Below are 18472 nucleotides of genomic sequence, written 5' to 3'. Positions count from 1 at the left end.
TCAGCCCTGGGTGTTGTTTGGAAGGAATGATGCTGAAGCTGAAACTCCAGTACTTTGGCCACCTCATGCAAAGAGTTGACTGCTTGTTAAAGACTCTGATACTGGGAGGGATTGGGGGCAGGAGGAGAAGGGGATGACAGAAGATGACATGGCTGGATGGCATCACCGACTCGATGGACATGAGTCTGAGTGAACTCCAGGAGATGGGGATGGACAGGGAGGCCTGGCGTGCTGTGATTCATGGCATCGCAAAGAGTCAGACACAACTGAGCGAATGAACTGAACTGAACTGAACTGAAGGAGAAGGCAATGGCACCCCACTCCAGTACTCTTCCCTGGAAAATCCCATGGACGGAGGAGCCTGGGAGGCTGCAGTCCATGGGGTCGTGAAATCCCATGGACGGAGGCTAGCCTGGGAGGCTGCCTGTTCCAACCCCAATGGGGTCGACTGTCTTGCCTGGAAAATCACATGGAAAATCCTACGGACACGACTGAGCGGACACGACACGACTTCAGCTGTGAAATGGCGTCAGTCCCGTGCAAACTGCGTAATAAATGTACGCTGACACAAGTCCTGTTCAGGGTAACTCCTTGACTTTAACCTTCTGTTTCTTGCAAACCTATTGCTACTGCTGCTGCTAAGTCGCTTCAGTCGTGTCCGACTCTGTGCGACCCCAGAGACGGCATCCCACCAGGCTTCTCCGCCACTGGTATTGTCCAGGCAAGAACACTGGAGTGGATTGCCACCTCCTCCAATGCATGAAAGTAAAAAGTGAAAGTGAAGTGGCTTAGTCGTGTCCGACTCCCAGCGACCCCATGAACTGCAGCCTACTTAGCTCTTGTGTCCATGGATTTTACAGGCAAGAGTACTGGAGTTGAGTGCCATTGCCTTCTCCGAACCTAAGGGTTAGATATTAACCGAAATAATAAGCAACAGTTTGCGCATGCTCTTTTGGTGGCGCAGATTCCCTCCTCCCTCTAGTCGGAAGTCCCGGTTTGTTTACTGAATTACGACAGTCGTAAACCGAGATTTTTGTGCCGGCTTCCTAGCTTTACGACAACAACTATGGCGGCTGCCGGGGTTAGATTTGAAAGTGAGAGTAGCGTCGAAGAGCGTAAGGAACAGATTCGAAGTGCCAGGAGCGAGGTGTTGCGCCAGGTACCTCAGTTTTGAGGCTTTGGGAATCATTTAGAATTGCCGGTGGAGGCCTTCTGGGAGTTAGGCGTCTAGCTCTCCTGCCTCCCCGCACCCTTTCTTGATTCATTTCCTTAGTATCTTACCTTATCTAGTTGTGTGGGGATAGATGTTTTCCTTTGGGATGCTCACACACTATTGGGTATCCTTTGCCTCTTAGATGCTCTGGAAGGCTCCAGTTGCTCATATTCTTTTCCAGAAAACTTCTTTTCTTTCCTCTGACGTTCCTTATCTTTAAAAGCATCCGTGCTTGACATTTCTAGCACCTGATCACCTGTGCTGCGCACTTTCGAGGGACCCCACTATTTTCCCTGCATATCTTACAGCTTGAGTCCTCCCTCATGCTATATCTGAAATGAAAATTTCCGTTTTCAGAAACTCGTGTGAGGCACGTTAGAGTAGATCCTTTCGTTCTCCTTTTAAGTTATTTGTGTCAGTTATCCGGCTTATTGCAAACCCGTACTGAACCAAACAGCGATTGAGACAGAGATCTAAAAAATTTAGCCCCTCGAAAAAGTTGAGAAACGTGTTTTTCATTAAGATTGAAATGAGTAGAGGTAAAATAAGGAAGGGAGGAAGTAAACTGTACTATTGACTTAGCTCATAAGATGTGAGAAGTGTGGCAGGGGAAAAGAAGTGTGAAGGGGAAAAGTTGTAGTTAGAGAACAATGTAAGGTGAAACAAGTGATGATCATTATTTTATCTGTTTTAAGCTATAACCGTTTAAAACACATTTAAATGCTGCTGCTGCTGCTGCTAAGTCGCTTCAGTCGTGTCCGACTCTGTGCGACCCCACAGACGGCAGCCCACCAGGCTCCCCCGTCCCTGGGATTCTCCAGGCAAGAACACTGGAGTGGGTTGCCATTTCCTTCTCTATTAAATGCAAATAAGGAACCGGTATAGGAGACAGGAAGGAGAAGTTATAATGACTGCAGTCAGATTTTACAGGGGAAGAAAAGGGCAATAAGTCTTACAGAAGTGAAAGGTTGGTGGTCCCTGATTTCAGCATATGTAATATATGTGTATAATAAATATCCTTCATCCTTGTCTCTGATATTTCAGGCAGTTTTTGGAGGGAGTGGATTTGTAAACTATTATAAATTTTATAGTATAGCTATGTATAGAATTTTGAGAAGGACCAATCCTAGCTTTGAAATTTGGGGAGAAAATGAAAAGGCAGGAACAGCTTCTTAGGAAGCTGTTACTTAGTTTGACTGTTTTTGAATGATAAAAACTTATCAATATGATCATTTGTTTTTAGAAAGGTGATTCTTTTTGAAGCATTTTGAGGGTGTGGGTAGAGGATTATGGACGTTGCAGACCGAAGGTATGGAGGTCAGTCTCCTAACAGTTACAGAAGTATCAGGCACTATCAGTGGGATAGCGAAGGGAAAAGAGATTCAAGTCATTTTTGAGGTAGGGAGCTTAGGGGAGAGGAAGAGGTCTACAGTAGGTCCCAAGATTCTGTCCTTGCTTGGTGGCTCATTTCACTGTACTGTGCTTTGCTTCCTCTTGCAGTCGTGTCTGACTGTTTGTGACCCTATGGTCTGTAGTCCACCCAGCTCCTCTGTCCGTGAGGTTCTCCAGGCAGGAATACTGGAGTGGATTGCCATGCCCTCCTTCAGGGGATCTTCCAAACTCAGGGATTGAATCCAGGTCTTCCACATGCAGGCGGATTCTTTACTAGCTGAGCTACCAGGGAAGTCCGGCTCATTTCACTAGTGATTGCTAACTGATAATGCAGTTGGTAATGTGGAAGGAGAATTTGTTGTTTTTAATCTTTCTTACACTTTGGTAGGGGCTTCCCAGGTGGTGGTAGTGGTAAAGAACCCACCTGCCAGTGCAGGAGATGTAAGAGATGCGGATTCAGTCCCAAGGTTTGGGGAGATGCTCTGGAGGAGGGCATGACAATCCGCTCCAGTATTCTTGTGAGGAGAATTCCATGGACAGAGGAGCCTGACAAGCTACAGTCCATGGGGTTGCAAAGAGTCTGTCATGACTGAAGTGTCTTACTACACATGCACACAGACTTTGATAGAAGCAAATTGTGGTGAGCCTTACATGAAAGTGGGGGAGGTTTCTGTTTTGCTTTTTTGGTGAGAAGTAGGTGGGTCAATTGTTAATTTTTATTTTTTTCACGGATTTAGGCTAAAGCCAATTTTGAAAAGGAAGAAAGGCGTAAAGAACTGAAACGACTTCGGGGTGAGGAAACATGGATGCTACCTGATGTGATTAAGAGAGTTGAACAAATCTCACAGGTAAATACTAGCAGCCTTACTTGGTGTAAGCTTATTTTTTTTTTTTTTGCACTTATTCAAGTTAATACTGGAAGAACAAGTTTATAAACTCTTTTTTACAAGTTACAGAATGAATACCACATAGTTGACAGTACTGAATATTTGTCTCTCTGGCTAGAGTAGTATATATTAATATTTTGGACATGATATTGGAAAGATTGTATTAGTTGAGTTGGCTGGTAGAAAGCTTAGATCCAAGTTTCCAGTCCACTTGTGTTAAGTTTATGGATCTAAAGTGTTATGTGTTTTAAACTTAATGTGATGCTTTTTTTTTTTAAAGGGGGATGTCTCAATTCTTGCTTTCTCTTCCCACAGTTTATGCTGTCTTGTTAGATTTCATGTGGTTCATAATCTATAAATTCTCTTGGGCTCGTTGAAGGAGATATATACACACTGTGTTTTCATATATATGTTTGATTATATCTGTCTGTCAATATATTTACAAATAAATTTAAACTTTCCTTGTATTTTTCCAAGAAATTTTAGTTATATGGTTTATTAGTAGTGCATATATTATAGAAGCATGTCACAATTTTTTAGAAGAAGCTATTTATTTAATCATATTCCTTGTCTCCTCTCATGAAAGATTTAAAGTGTTTTAGGACATAGATCTTTTCCTCAAAATACTTACTTTTTAAAGTAAGCTAAAACTAAATTCTTGCCTCTTCAAACTGATTATTTATAGGAAGACCGTGTGAAGAAAAAGAAGAAAAAAGACAAGCATTCAAAAAAAGTAAAGAAAGAGAAGAAAAAAAAGAGCAAGAAACAAAAGTGTGAAAAAAATGAGTCAACCGACAGTTCATCAGTAAGTATGTGCTAAAACTAACCAAAGAAGCTACTTGAGAATATTGTATGTAAAGGAGCAACATATGGGGACCTAAAATACATGTGAGAACTTAGGAAATATTACTAGTGAAGGTACACTCCCAAGAAAATGCTTGGGAGTCATCTACTTGGAGGTGTACAGGAAATGGTAGAAATATGGATCTTAGGTTTTAGATAAGGGCTAGAGGATCAAGATACGATTGGAGAGTCATTGCTGTTTAAAGCCATTAAAATGGATGAATTGCCTTGGGAAACTGAAAAGAAGGAAGAATACCAATACTGAGAAGGCAGACAGCAAGTAAAGGATTTTAAGTAGAAGCAGTTGGAAAATTAGGAGAAACAGGAAAGAGTGAAAGGGGAGTAAAAATAGTACCATAAAATAAGGGAAAGAGTACCAAGACTTTTCAGTTTGTTACCTCAGTTTGTTTTTCATAGACATTAACAATTAAGTGTTTAAAATGGGTTGTATTTGTATATTTATCTTTGGGACAGAAAGGAAGAGAATGCTGGATCTGTTGTGTCTCTAGCCAGGTTTTGGATGAGAGGACTCACAAAAGAAAGGAAAGCAAGGCAAACCCTCATGGTTATTTTCAGGAAGAGAAAAGTATGTGGTGCTTAATGAGATGAGCTGGAGGTGTTTAGTGATAATTGCACTCCTAGGTATGCTCTTCAGAGGATTATACAGATGAGTCTTCATGAGAGGGCCAGACTGGACTCCAAAAAGTCAGTCCAGTCTGGCCCTCTTGTAGTTTCAGAAATTAAATTTTGGCAGTATGCCCTGAGATGATAATTGGCTCACGAAAGCTTGTTTTATATAAGAATGTTGTTTTAGTCGCTAAGTCATATCCGACTCTTTGCTACTCCATGGACTACAGCACACCAGACTCTGTCCTCCACTATGTCCTGGAGTTTGCTCACATTCATATCCATTGAGTTGTTGATGCCATCTGACTGTCTCATCCTGTGCTGCCCCCTTCTCCTTTTGCCTTCAGTCTTTGCCAGTATCAAGTTCTTTTCCAATGAGTTGACTCTTTGAATTAGGTGGCTGAAGTATTGGAGCTTCAGCTTCAGCAACAGTCCTTCCAGTTCAGGGTTGATTTCCTTTAGGAGTGGCTGGTTTGATCTCCTTGCAGTCCAAAGGACTCTCAAGAATCTTCTCTAGCACCACAATTTGAAAGTACCAATTCTTTGGTGCTTAGCCTTCTTTATGGTCCAGCTCTCGTATTTGGACATGACTACTGGGAAAACCATAGCTTTGACTATATGGACCTTTGTCAGCAAAGTGATATCTCTGCTTTTTAATGTACTTCTGAGATTTGTCATAGCTTTCCTACCAAGGAGCAAACATCTTTTAATTTCATGGCCACAGTCACCATCTGTGCTGATTTTGGAGCTCAAGAAAATAAATTTTGTCATTGCTACCAGTTTTCACCCTTCTATTTGCCATGAAATGATGGGACCGGATGCTACAGTCTTAGTTTTTTTCATGTTGAGTTTCAAGCCAGCTTTTTCACTCTCCTTTTTCACCCTCATCAGGAGGCTCTTTAGATCCCCTTTACTTTCTGTCATTAAAGTGGCAGATATGCCATGTGCATATCTGAGGTTGTTGATGTTGATCCCAGTAGTCTTGATGCCAGCTTGTGATTCATCCAGCCTGGTGTTTCACATGATGTACTCTGCATTTAATTTAAATAAGCAGAGTGACAGTATACAGCCTTGTCGGTCTCCTTTCCCAATTTTGAACCAGTCCATTGTTCCATGTCTGGTTCTGACTGTTGCTTCTTGACTCCCATACAGGTTTCTCAGGAGACAGATAAGATGGTTTGGTATTTCCATCTCTTTAAGAGTTGTCCACAGTTTGTTGTGATCCACAAATTCAAAGGCTTTAGTGTAGTCAATGAAGCAGATATTTTTTTGCAATTCTCTTGCTTTTTCTACGATCCAACAAATGTTGGCAGTTTGATTTCTGGTTCCTCTGCCTTTTCTAAATGCAGTTTGTATATCTAGAAGTTCTCAGTTCACATACTACTAAAGCCTGGTTTGAAGGATTTTGAGCATAATTCTGCTAGCATATGAAATGAGTGCAATTGTATGGTAATTTGAACATTCTTTGGCATTGCTGTTATTTGGGATTGGAATGAAAACAGACCTTTTTCAGTCTTGTGGCTACTACTGAGTTTTCCAGATTTGCTGACATGTTGAGTGCAACACCTTTTCAATATCATTTTTTATCATTTGAAAGTAGCTCAGCTGGAATTCCGTCATCTCTACTATCTTTGTAGTGATGCCTCCTAAGGCCCACTTGACATCATGCTCCCGGACGTTGGGTTCTAGGTGAGTGACCATACCATCGTGCTTATGTGGGTCATTGAGACCCTTTTTTGTGCAGTTCTTCTGTGTATTCTTGGCACCTCTTCTTAATTTCTTCTGCTTCTGTTAGATCTTGACTGTTCCTGTCCTTTATTATGTCCATTCTTGCATGAAATGTCCCTTAATATCTCCAGTTTTCTTGAAGAGATTTCTAGTCTTTCCCATTTGATTGTTTTCTTCCGTTTCTTTGCATTGTTCATTTAAGAAGGCCTTATATCTCCTTGCTATTCTCTGGAGCTCTGCATTCAGTTAGGTGTATCTTTCCCTTTCTCTTGCCTTTCCCTTCTTTTCTTTCTTCAGCTATTTGTAAAGCTTCCTCAGATAACCACTTTGCCTTCTTGTATTTGTTTTTCTTTGGGATGGTTTTAGTCACTGCCTCCTGTACAATGTTATGAACCTCCATCCATAGTTCTTTAGGCACTCTCTTTACCAGATATAATCTTTTAAATCTATTTGTCACATCCACTGTATAATCATAAGGGATTTGATTTAGATCATACCCGAATGGCCTAATGGTTTTCTCTACTTTCTTCAATTTAAACCTGAATTTTGCAATGAGGAGCTTAGAGCCACAGTCAGCTCCAGGTCCTGTTTTGCTGACTGACTTTTGATGACTTCTCCGTCTTCAGCTGCTAAGAATATATCAATCTGCTTTAGGTCTTGATCATCTGATGATCTCCATGTGTAGAATTGTGTCTTGGGTTGTTGGAAAATGGTTTGGTATTACTGTTGTGTTCTTGAGAAAACTGTTAGCCTTTGCCCTGCTTCATTTTTTACTCCAAGGCCAAACTTGCCTGTTACTCCGGGTATCTCTTGATTTGCTGCTTTTGCATTCCAATCCTCTGTGAGGAAAAGAGCATCTCTTTTTTTTTGGTATTAGTTTTAGAAGGTGGTGTAGGTCTTCATAGAACTGGTCAGCTTCACGTTCTTCAGCATCAGTTGTTGGGGCATAGACTTGAATTACTGTGATGTTGAATGGTTTGTCTTGGAAATGAACTTAGATTGTTCTGTCATTTTCGAGGTTGTACCCAAGTACTGCATTTCAGATTCTTTTTTTGACTCAGGGCTACTCCATTTCTTGTAAGGAATTCTTCCCCACAGTAGTAGATACAGTGGTCATCTGAATTTAATTCTCCCATCCTCGTCCATTTTAGTTCACTGATTCCTAAGATGTTGATGTTTACTCTTGCCATCTTCTTCTTGATCACATCTAATTTACCTTGATTCATGGGCCTAACATTCCAGGTTCCTATGCAGTGTTGTTCTTTACAGCTTTACAGTGAGAGTTGTTCTTTACAGTGAGAATGAAACATCTTCATTCACAGTGAGAAATACAGCTGGATAGTTTTATCAAGTATCCAGCATGTTTTGTAATGGTAGGAATATTATATAGAAAATAAAATTCTTTTGAATATAGCTCAGGACAAAGGGAGTTGGAAAATCTTAAAGGAAAAGCAAAATAGGGGTAATGTTTCCACAATTGTGGGATTGAGTTGCTGACTTCATTGAGAATCTGATAAAACTGATCTTCTCTTCAATAAGAAATTTATACACAAAGTTGTTTATTTCAGTGGAGTTTATAAAACTATCAGAAATTTACACAAGTATCACAGCTGTTAAGAATCCCCATCCCCTGGGATATATGTGTCAGGGTGACTAATCATTTATGCCATTTGATTAAGGGCACTTGCTTCCCTTTATCAGAGACTCACTGTCCCATTCTTTGTTTTCTTTTTATTGTTGTTGTTCTATTGTTGTTGTTATTGTTGCCACATATAGCATGCACATTTGTACTGCCTTTAAAGTTGTGTAACATACCTTACAGAGAGTAATTTGAATGAATGCTCAGTGCCCACATCACATTGAGGTTGACTGAAGAAGTAAAGAAAAATTTACACTGACAGTGAAAGGAAAGGTTTGGGGAATCAGGTTGGTTGGGAACTCTTTTTGAGAAAATGTTTTATGGAGACAGGCTTAGATATTCTTGAGAATGATGCATTTGGGTGAGCAAGGTTTCAGAGGAAGGGGTAATCTTAATGGAAGGAGGAGCACCTTGTCTTCTTAGCAGGAAAGTAATAAAGATGTACTTCTTAGCAGGGAAGTAATAAAGATGTACATAAACACAGATAAATGAAGAGGAAGTAGCAGATAAATAAAGCAAACAGATTATTGATGGTATTTATGCTTGATGTTCTGTTTCCTTTATGAAGTGGAAGGTAAAATCATCATATGAGAAGACAACTTGAGAGTAGAAGTAGGATAGAGGGATTGAGGAAATTGTGTAGATTTGAAACAACTTTGCTTAGGTAGTAATAGAAGCAAATGGGAACCCTTGAAGATCCATGTGAGACTGGAAAGCATGTCTTGACTGTCACAGTCTCTTGATTTTTTTTTTTTAACTTTTAAAATCAGTTTTGCTGAGGTATAATTTATAAATAATAAAATAATCCTCTAATAAGTCTACTGTTTAATTCTTATATCTGGTTAGCCCTATCAGTTAAGGTATAGAGCATTTCCATTCCCCATAAAGTTCCTCATGGCTCTTTGCAATCAGTTCTTCCTCCTCTCTGGCCAACGATAAGTCTGCTTTATCACTCTATAGATTTGTTTTCCCTATATTGGGATTCCATATAAATATTCACATGGGCTTCCCCGGTAGCTTAGGTGGTAAAGAATCCGCCTGCAATGCGGGAGACCCTGGTTCGATTTCTGGGTTGGAAAGATCCCCTGGAGGAGGGCACAGCAGCCCACTCTAGTGTTCTTGCTTAGAGAAGCCCATGGACAGAGGAGTCTGACGGGCTACAGTCCATGAGGTCACAAAGAGTGAGATATGACTGAGCGACTAAGCATAACACAGCTGCTGCTGCTGCTGCTGCTAAGTCGCTTCAGTCGTGTCTGACTCTGTGCGACCCCATAGATGGCAGCCCACCAGGCTCCACCATCCCTGGGATTCTCCAGCCAAGAACACTGGAGTGGGTTGCTATTTCCTTCTCCAATGCATGAAAGTGGAAAGTGAAAGTGAAGTCACTCAATTGTGTCCAACTCTTCGTGACCGCATGGACTGCAGCCTACCAGGCTCTTCCGTTCATGGGATTTTCCAGGCAAGAGTGGAGTGGGTTTCCATTGCCTTCTCCGAAGCATAACACAGCAGCAGCATAAATATTCATATATGGTTAATTCTTGAACAACATCAGTTTGGATTGTATAGGTGCATTTATATGTGGATCTTTTTTGAGAAATATATACTATAGTACTACATAATCCACAGTTGGTTGGTTAAGTCTGCAGATGTGGACCTGTAGATACGGATGGCCAACTGTAAAGTTACATGTTCGTTTTCCACTGCACAGAGGGTAGGCACCTCTAAGCCCCACACTGTTCAAGGGTCGACTATAATACAGTCTTTTTTATGTTGTGATTCTTTGGCTTGACGTTACATTTTTGCAACTCAAGTGATTGCATGTATCAGTATTTCTTTTCTCTTTTTTGCTATATTACAGTATGTAGATATACCATAATTTGCTTGTCTATTTTATCTGTTCAGAGTCATTTGAGTTGTTTTTTAGTTTGTGGCTAATATGACTAATATGCCAGCAAATTTGGAAAACTTAGTAGTGGCCACAGGACTGGAAAAGGTCAGTTTTCATTTGATCCCAAAGAAAGGCAATAATGTTAAAACCAGTGTGCAATTGCATTCCTCTCACTTGCTTGCAAAGTAATGCTGAAAATTCTCCAAGCTGGGTTTCAACAGTACATGAACCGAGAAGTTCCAGATGTTCAAGCTGGGTTTAGAAAAGGCAGAGGAACCAGAGATCAAATTGCCAACTTACATTGGATCATAGGAAAAGCAAGAGAATTTCAGAAAAACATCTACTTCTGCTTCATTGACTATGCTAAAGCCTTTGACTGTGTGGATCACAACAAACTGGAAAATTCTTAAAGAGATGGGAATACCAGACCAGCTGACCTGCCTCCTGTATATGCCGGTCAAGAAGCAACAGTTAGGACCAGATATGGAACAATTGACTGGTTCCAAATTGGGAAAGAAGTACATTAAGGCTGTGTATTGTCACCCTGCTTATTTAACTTACATGCAGAGTACATCATGCGAAATGCCAGCCTGGATGAAGCACAAGCTAGAATCAAGATTACTGGGAGAAATATCAATAACCTCAGATATGCAGATGACACCACGCTTAAGGCAGAAAGTGAAGAAGTAAAGAGCCTCTTGAAACTGAAAGAGGAGAGTGAAAACATTGGCTTAAAGTTCAACATTCAGAAAACTAAGATCATGGCATCTGGTCCCATCACTTCATGGCAAATAGATGGGGGTATTCTTGCTGTGAAATCCCATGGGCAGAGGAGCCTAGTGAGCCATAGTCCATGGGATTGCAAAGAGTTGGGCCCAACTTAGTAACTAAAAAACACTGAATAAAGCTACTGTGAATGTTTACAAGTCTTTTTGTGGACATGTTTTTCTCTTGGAAAAATACCATTGTTTTCCAAAGTGTTTGGACCATTTTATACTCCTTCCAGCAGTTTATAAGAGTTCCAGTTATTCTGCATCTTGAAGAGCACTTGGAATATTCAGTCTTTGTAGTTTTCTAGCCATCCTACTGTGTGTAGTTATTTCATGTGATATTTCCTTGAAGATCAATGATGTGGAGCATTTATTTAAATCTTTATTGGCCATTCTGTTTTCTTTTATGAACTCCAGTTTATCAATTATGTTCTTTTACCATTAATTTCTCCTCATTACTGCTTTTGATGTCCTAACTTTTGTACATCTCAAGGTTGTGAAGATTTTTTCCTTTGTTTTTTTCAAGAAATTTTGTAGCTTTGGCTTTTTTGTCAGTAATTCATTTTGAGTAATTTTTGTTAATGGTATGTAGTAAGTGTCAAAGTTTAATTTTTTTCCATATGAATTTCCACATGTTCCAGCATCATTTGTTGAGAAGGCTAACCTTTCTCTGTTAAATTACTTAGGCTCCTGTGTTTTAAATACAATTGAGCATATATATTTGTGGGATAATTTCTAGACTCTTCTGTTCCGTTGACTTGCATGTCTCTCCTTGGTCTTAATTACGGCAATTCTAGGGTAAGTCTTAGAATAAAGTAGTGTAAGTTCTATGATTTTGTTCTTTTTAAAAAGTGTTTTGGTACTCTAGGGTATTTGCATTTTTAAAGTAAATTTTATAATCACTTATCATTTTCAGCAAAAGTGGCTACTGATGTTTTGATTGGAATTGTTTTGCATCAATAGATTGATTTTGAGACAATTAATATCTTAAAATAGAGTCATGCAACCAATCATGCATATGGTATATCTTTCAAAGTTTTTAAAAATTTCTCTCACAGTTTTCTGATATTTTCAGTGTAGAGGTCTTACTATCATCTTTTGCTATATTTTTATATTTTATTTTCTTGGAGTGCTGTTGGAAATGGAATTAAAAATAAATTTTGTTTTTCTTGTATTGGCAGCTAGTATATGTCTTTACAATAGATTCTTGCATATTTGCCTGTATCTTGTCACCTTCCTAAATTCACAAGTACTAGTGTTAGCTTTTTTTGGTTGATTTCTTAGTATATGATTGTGTTATGTGTGAGTAAAGACACTTTTTTTTTCTTTCCAATCTCTATGCCTTTTACCTCATTTGTTAATATTTTATTTCACTAGCTAGGACTTCAGTATAGTGTTCAATAGAAGTGATGAGGCTGGACCTCCTTACCTGTTCCTTAAGTGGAAAGTATCTTTCACCTGAAAGCATGATGTTAGCTGTGGGCTTTTCATGTATGCCCTTTTAGATTAAGTAAATTCTTCTCTATTTTAATTTTTTCCTAAGAGTTGGTGTATCGAATAAGCATTGGATTTTGTCAAATTACTTTTACACATCTATTAATGTAATCATGATTTTTCTCTTTTATTCTGTTAACATGAAGAATTACATAGGTTAACTTTTTTAATGTAACAGGAAGCTGAATTCCTGGGATAAACACTGTTTGGTCATTTTTCTTTATAAAATATTTTATTTATATATATTTACATTTGAATTTTACTGAATATGTTTCTTTATGATTTGATTTGCCCACAGTTGGTTGAGAAGTTTTGCATCAGTGTTTATGAGGGATATTGGGTTTTAGTGTTAAGGGAATCCTGGCCTCACATATGAATTAGAAAAAAATTCCCTTTTCTTCTGTTTGTAGAAAAGTTTGTGTTAAGATTGGAGTGGCTTCTTCCTTGAATGATTGTTAAAGCTTACTAGTCAGACTGTTTGGGCCTAGTGTTTTCTTTGTGGGATGCTTAAAGTGCAAATTTAATTCTGTTAAAATCTGTATTAAATGTTTTCTCTTTATTCTTGAGTTACGGTAATTTAGATTTGCAAGGAATTTGTTTATGTCATCTAAATTGTTGAATTTACGTTCCCTCCTTTCATTCCTGATTTTAGCTATTTCTATTTTTTCTTTGTTTTCTTGGTCAGTATAGTTTTAGGCTTATCAATTTTATTAATCATCTTTTTCAAAGAATTGCCTTTTAGTTTCATTGATTTTTCCATTTGTGTACATTCTGTTGATTTCCGTTGTCTTTCTATTTCCATTTCTTTCTATTATATATTTTGTATTTCCTTTTCTTTTTCTAACTTCCTGAAGTGGGTACATAGTTCTTTCATTCTAAACATTTCTTATTTTCTAATTGAGTATTTATAATCTACAGATTTTTCTCCTAGCACTGTTATATCTCCATGTAACTGATTTTGGTGTTATATTTTCATCGTCATCCTTTTCAAAATATTTTCTAATTGACTGTTATTTTTTAAACTTACAGACTGTATATGAGTTTTAAATTTTTCCAGTAATTTGTGGATTTAACCCATTTCATTTTTGTTTCTGGCTTCAAATTTAATTCAGTTGTCATAAAACATACTATGTATAACTTATAGTTTTTTAAAAAAATTATGAGGCTGAGTTTATGGCTTAGCCTATGCTCTATCTTGGTGAAAATTTCTTGTATAATTGAAACGTATGTATATTCAGTTGTATACTGAATATACATAGTTGTAGTGTTCTGTGAATGTCAACTTGGGAGAAAGTTTATTCATAGTGTAAAATCTCTGTGTTGTGAATTTGTCTTTTTCTTCTTCGGATTTTGTCAGTTTTACCTCATGTATTTTGAACTCTTGTTAGGTAAATACACTTTTAGGATAGTTATATCTTGTTGATGAATTGATGATTATAATATCATGAAATGTTCCTCTTTATTTCTGATAATATTCTTCTTTAAGGCCTACTTCTGTCTCATGTTAATAAAGCCTTTTTAGTTGTGTTACTATTTTTGCTTTCATGGTATATCTTTAAAAAATTTTTTTTTTTTTTTTTTTTTTTTTTAACTTTACAATATTGTATTGGTTTTGCCATATATCAACATGAAATCTGCCACAGGTATACATGTGTTCCCCATCCTGAACCCTCCTCCCTCCTCCCTCCCCATACCATCCCTCTGGGTCATCCCAGTGCACCAGCCCCAAGCATCCAGTATCATGCATCGAACCTGGACTGGCGACTCGTTTCATATATGATATTATACATGTTTCAATGCCATTCTCCCAAATCATCCCACTCTGTCCCTCTCCCACAGAGTCCAAAAGACTGTTCTATGTATCAGTGTCTCTTTTGCTTTCTCGTATACAGGGTTATTGTTACCATCTTTCTAAATTCCATATATATGCGTTAGTATACTGTATTAGTGGAAATTGATCAGCTAAATAAAAAGGCAAGCCTTAAATATAGACTGTCCATAAGAAATACACTTTCAATGTAAAATAAAGATATATCAAGGTATACAATAAAGATACAATAAAGATAAAAAACTAAAAATTTTTAGTTTTAATGTATCTTTATTTTACATTGAAAGTGTATTTCTTGTGGACAGTCTATATTTAAGGCTTGCCTTTTTATTTAGCTGATCAATTTCTTCCTTTTAAATTAGGGAATTTTCTCCACTATATAATGTGATAGCCACATTGAGTTTTAAATTTTTAATCAAAATTTATTGAAGTTATCAGGTTGAAAGATCATTTCTTTAGTCTCACTAGCCAGATTTTTTTGTGTTCACAGACACATATGGCTAGATTAAGGTAAGGTAAGGTGAAGTCGCTCAGTCGTGTCTGACTCTCTGCGACTTCACATCTGTAGCCTACCAGGCTCTTCCATCCATGGGATTTTCCAGGCAAGAGTACTGGAGTGGGTTGCCATTTCCTTCGCCAGAGGATCTTCCTGACCCAGGGATTGAACCCAGGTCTCCTCCATTGTAGGCAGACGCTTTACCATCTGAGCAGCCAGGGAAGTCTCTATGGCTGGATTAGTGGCTACCATATTGGGTGGTTTAGATATAGAAAGATCCTATTAGACAGTGCTGAGATTATTTATGTTTAATATAATTATAGATATGTTTGAGTTTCTCTTCTTGCCAGTCCCTTTTCTATTTGTCCCATTTGTTTTTATTCCTTTTTCTCTTCTTTCTCTTAGCTTCATTTGGTTAGTTGTTATTTTTAGCATTCTTCTTTTTTTTTTTTTTTTTTTTAACATGGTCCATGGAATTCTACAGGTCAGAATACTGGAGGGTAGCTGTTCCCTTCTCCAGGGGACCTTCCCAACCCAGGGATTGAACCCGTATCTCCTGCCTTGCAGGAGGATTCTTTACCAGCTGAGCCACGAGGGTTTTTTTTCTAGGTTTTTTTCCCAGTCTATTTTAATTCTAGTTTTGTGGTTTCTCTGCTGATCTGGCAGTTTGTGAGCTCTGGAGATCTCTCTGCTTATGTGTGTGTGCTCAGTTGTATCTGACTCTTTGCAACTCCATGGACTGTAGCTCATCAGGCTTCTCTGTCTCTGGAATTTTCCAGGTGTGAATACTGGAGCAGGTTGCCATTTCCTACCTCAGGGGATCTTCCCAACCTAGGGATCGAACCTGCATCTCTTGGATCTCCTGCATTGGCAAATGGATTCTTTACCATTGTTCTGCCGGAAATAGCATAATTGTTCCTTATATGGTAGTTATTCTAATAATTGTTTCTTACACGGTAGTTATTCTTTGTGTATCCTTATGGACTTACATTGTAAACGTGTTCGGTTTGTTATTGAGTTAAAGACTACAGGGGTCTCATATAGTTTTCTAGAACTCTTTCTCTGTGTAGGTTCCTTTTCATGGATACTCTGTCTCAGTCATCATGAAGTTAAAATTCTATTTCTTTTAACTCAGTGAGATTGTCATACTGTGCTTGAATTACCTCTCCTTGTGCCTTTGTCTAGAAAGTGCCAGCAGGCAAGAACCAGTAGAGTGTAATTGTAACATTCACTTGTTTCTCTTTTCTCAGTGATCATAGTCCTGCACAACTGAGAGTCAATGTCTAGAAACAGTTGTTTCTTATATTTTCTACTTTTGTTTTCTTTTCTGTATATTTCTAATCTGATGTGCCATTTATTTTTTTCATGACCAATGCAGAAGTCCTCAAGTACCTTGAGAAATACACATATTTATATATATATATATATATACACATTACATGTAAAGCCTATATTTTACATATATAAATTTTATGAATTTTATGTGCATATATAACATATATATATATATATATATATAAATATGTATATTTTCATTGGTGGCACTTTTCTGTCTTGGTTCTGTCTTTAGGCTTTGACTGTTAGATGGGAAGAGGAGTGTGGTTAATTATGATGGCTACACATAAGAAGAGTCCTGGGACCTCTCTTAGGTCAAGAGTCACATTGATAGTTTATAAATTCTTCAAGGTAAGATGGAGAATTGAAATTAAAATCAGCAAGAGAACTTAGGTCATGGTGTTTGGGGAGGGGAACATAAATCATGCTGAAGTGGTGAGGTGAGTGAATAAGAGTGAAAATTAGCAACAAAATTAATACAGATGAAATGGAGGCAGGAGAGCTATACAGAATGGTCCATGTGTCATTGTTGTATAAAGGAGGAAGACTGTCAGCTGTGTCACATAGGCTTCTTTCATTCAGCGCCTGATATTTAATGCTTGGATGCAGGCTGCTGCCCAAAGTCTCTACCTTGAGTTGTTGGAAGAGTCAGTTCAGCTAATTTTAATGCACATTTATTGAATGCTGACTTTTTTGCCAGATACTTTCATATACGTGGGGAATATAAATATATAGAGTTCGAACTTTTGGGGAACTCATTAATTAAGTAGAAACATACTTTCAGTATGTAATCTCATGATGCCATGGCATTTCAGGGTATTAGGGAAGAAGGATTTTATATGCAGGTTTATTGAGGAAATGACGCTGGAATTGAGATTTAAAGGATGAGTAAGAATCAACCTTGCACATAGGGGTGTGTGCGCACAAGGAATTGTGAGAGCAAAGGCATGGAAGTAAGAAAGAACATGGTATAAAAGTGTGTGCATGTATGTTTGTGTATATATGTATGTAAATTTAACTATAAGGAACTTAACAGTGTTAGATTCAGTTCAGTTCAGTTCAGTCGCTCAGTCGTGTCTGACTCTGTGACCCCGTGAGTCACAGCACGCCAGGCCTCCCTGTCCATCACCAACTCCCGGAGTTTACCCAAACCAATGTCCATCGAGTCGGTGATGCCATACAGCCATCTCATCCTCTGTCATCCCCTTCTCCTCCTGCCCCCAATCCCTCCCAGCATCAGGGTCTTTTCTAATGAGTCAACTCTTTGCATGAAGTGGCCAAAGTATTGGAGTTCCAGCTTCAGCATCGCTCTTTCCAATGAACACCCAGGACTGATCCCCTTTAGGATGGATTGGTTGGATCTCCTTGCAGTCCAAGGGACTCTCAAGAGTCTTCTCCAACGCAGTTCATCAGCATCAATTCTTAGGTGCTTAGCTTTCTTCACAGTCCAACTCTCACATCCATACATGACCACTGGAAAAACCATAGCCTTGACTAGATGGACCTTTGTTGGCAAAGTAATGACTCTGCTTTTGAATATGCTGTCTAGGTTGGTCATAACTTTCCTTCCAAGGAGTAAGCGTCTTTTAATTTCATGGCTGCAGTCACCATCTGCAGTGATTTTGGAGCCCAGAAAAATAAAGTCTGACACTGTTTCCACTGTTTCCCCATCTATTTCCCATGAAGTGATGGAACCAGATGCTATGATCTTCGTTTTCTGAATGTTGAGCTTTAAGCCAACTTTTCACTTTCCTCTTTCACTTTCATCAAGAGGCTTTTTAGTTCCTTTTCACTTTCTGCCATAAGGGAAGTGCATATCTGCATATCTGAGGTTATTGATATTTCTCCTGGCAATCTTGATTCCAGCTTGTGCTTCTTCCAGTCCAGCGTTTTTCATGATGTACTCTGCATATAAGTTAAATAAGCAGGGTGACAATATACAGCCTTGACGTTCTCCTTTTCCTATTTGGAACCAGTCTGTTGTTCCATGTCCAGTTCTAACTGTTGTTTCCTGACCTGCCTATAGGTTTCTCAAGAGGCAGGTCAGGTGGTCTGGTATTCCCATCTCTCAGAATTTTCCACAGTTTGTTGTGATCCACATAGTCAAAGCTTTGGCATAGTCAGTAAAGCAGAAATAGATGTTTTTCTGGAACTCTCTTGGTTCTTCGATGATCCAGCAGATGTTGGCAATTTGATCTCTGGTTCCTCTGCCTTATATAAAACAATAGATGAAGCTGTAGTGGTTGATAGGATTTTGTAAACCATGAAGTTTGGTTTATAGTAGTAATAGTAAATGTATCATCAAATTAGATTCATTTGTATTTATTAGAGA

At 38.5% G+C, this 18472-nt stretch overlaps 1 protein-coding gene across 2 annotated transcripts in view; it reads left to right on the top strand.

Annotated features, from left to right (window-relative positions):
* Nucleotides 1–1030: 1030 nt before the first annotated feature.
* The window catches only part of CWF19L2 (CWF19 like cell cycle control factor 2), a 139982-nt gene continuing 122540 nt past the window's right edge, over nt 1031–18472 (top strand). For both annotated transcript variants that reach the window (XM_070384286.1, XM_070384285.1), the window contains exons 1-3: nt 1031–1159; nt 3343–3453; nt 4178–4297. In XM_070384286.1, coding sequence (XP_070240387.1) covers nt 1067–1159; nt 3343–3453; nt 4178–4297 — 324 coding nt within the window. In that variant the 5' untranslated portion in view covers nt 1031–1066. The remainder of the gene's footprint in view (nt 1160–3342; nt 3454–4177; nt 4298–18472) is intronic.

This window comes from Bos mutus, chromosome 15 (assembly GCF_027580195.1).
Source record: "Bos mutus isolate GX-2022 chromosome 15, NWIPB_WYAK_1.1, whole genome shotgun sequence".
In the NCBI taxonomy this organism is placed as follows: domain Eukaryota; kingdom Metazoa; phylum Chordata; class Mammalia; order Artiodactyla; family Bovidae; genus Bos; species Bos mutus.
Note: the sequence above shows the minus strand (reverse complement) of the source record. Positions and strands in the feature narration are given on the sequence as shown.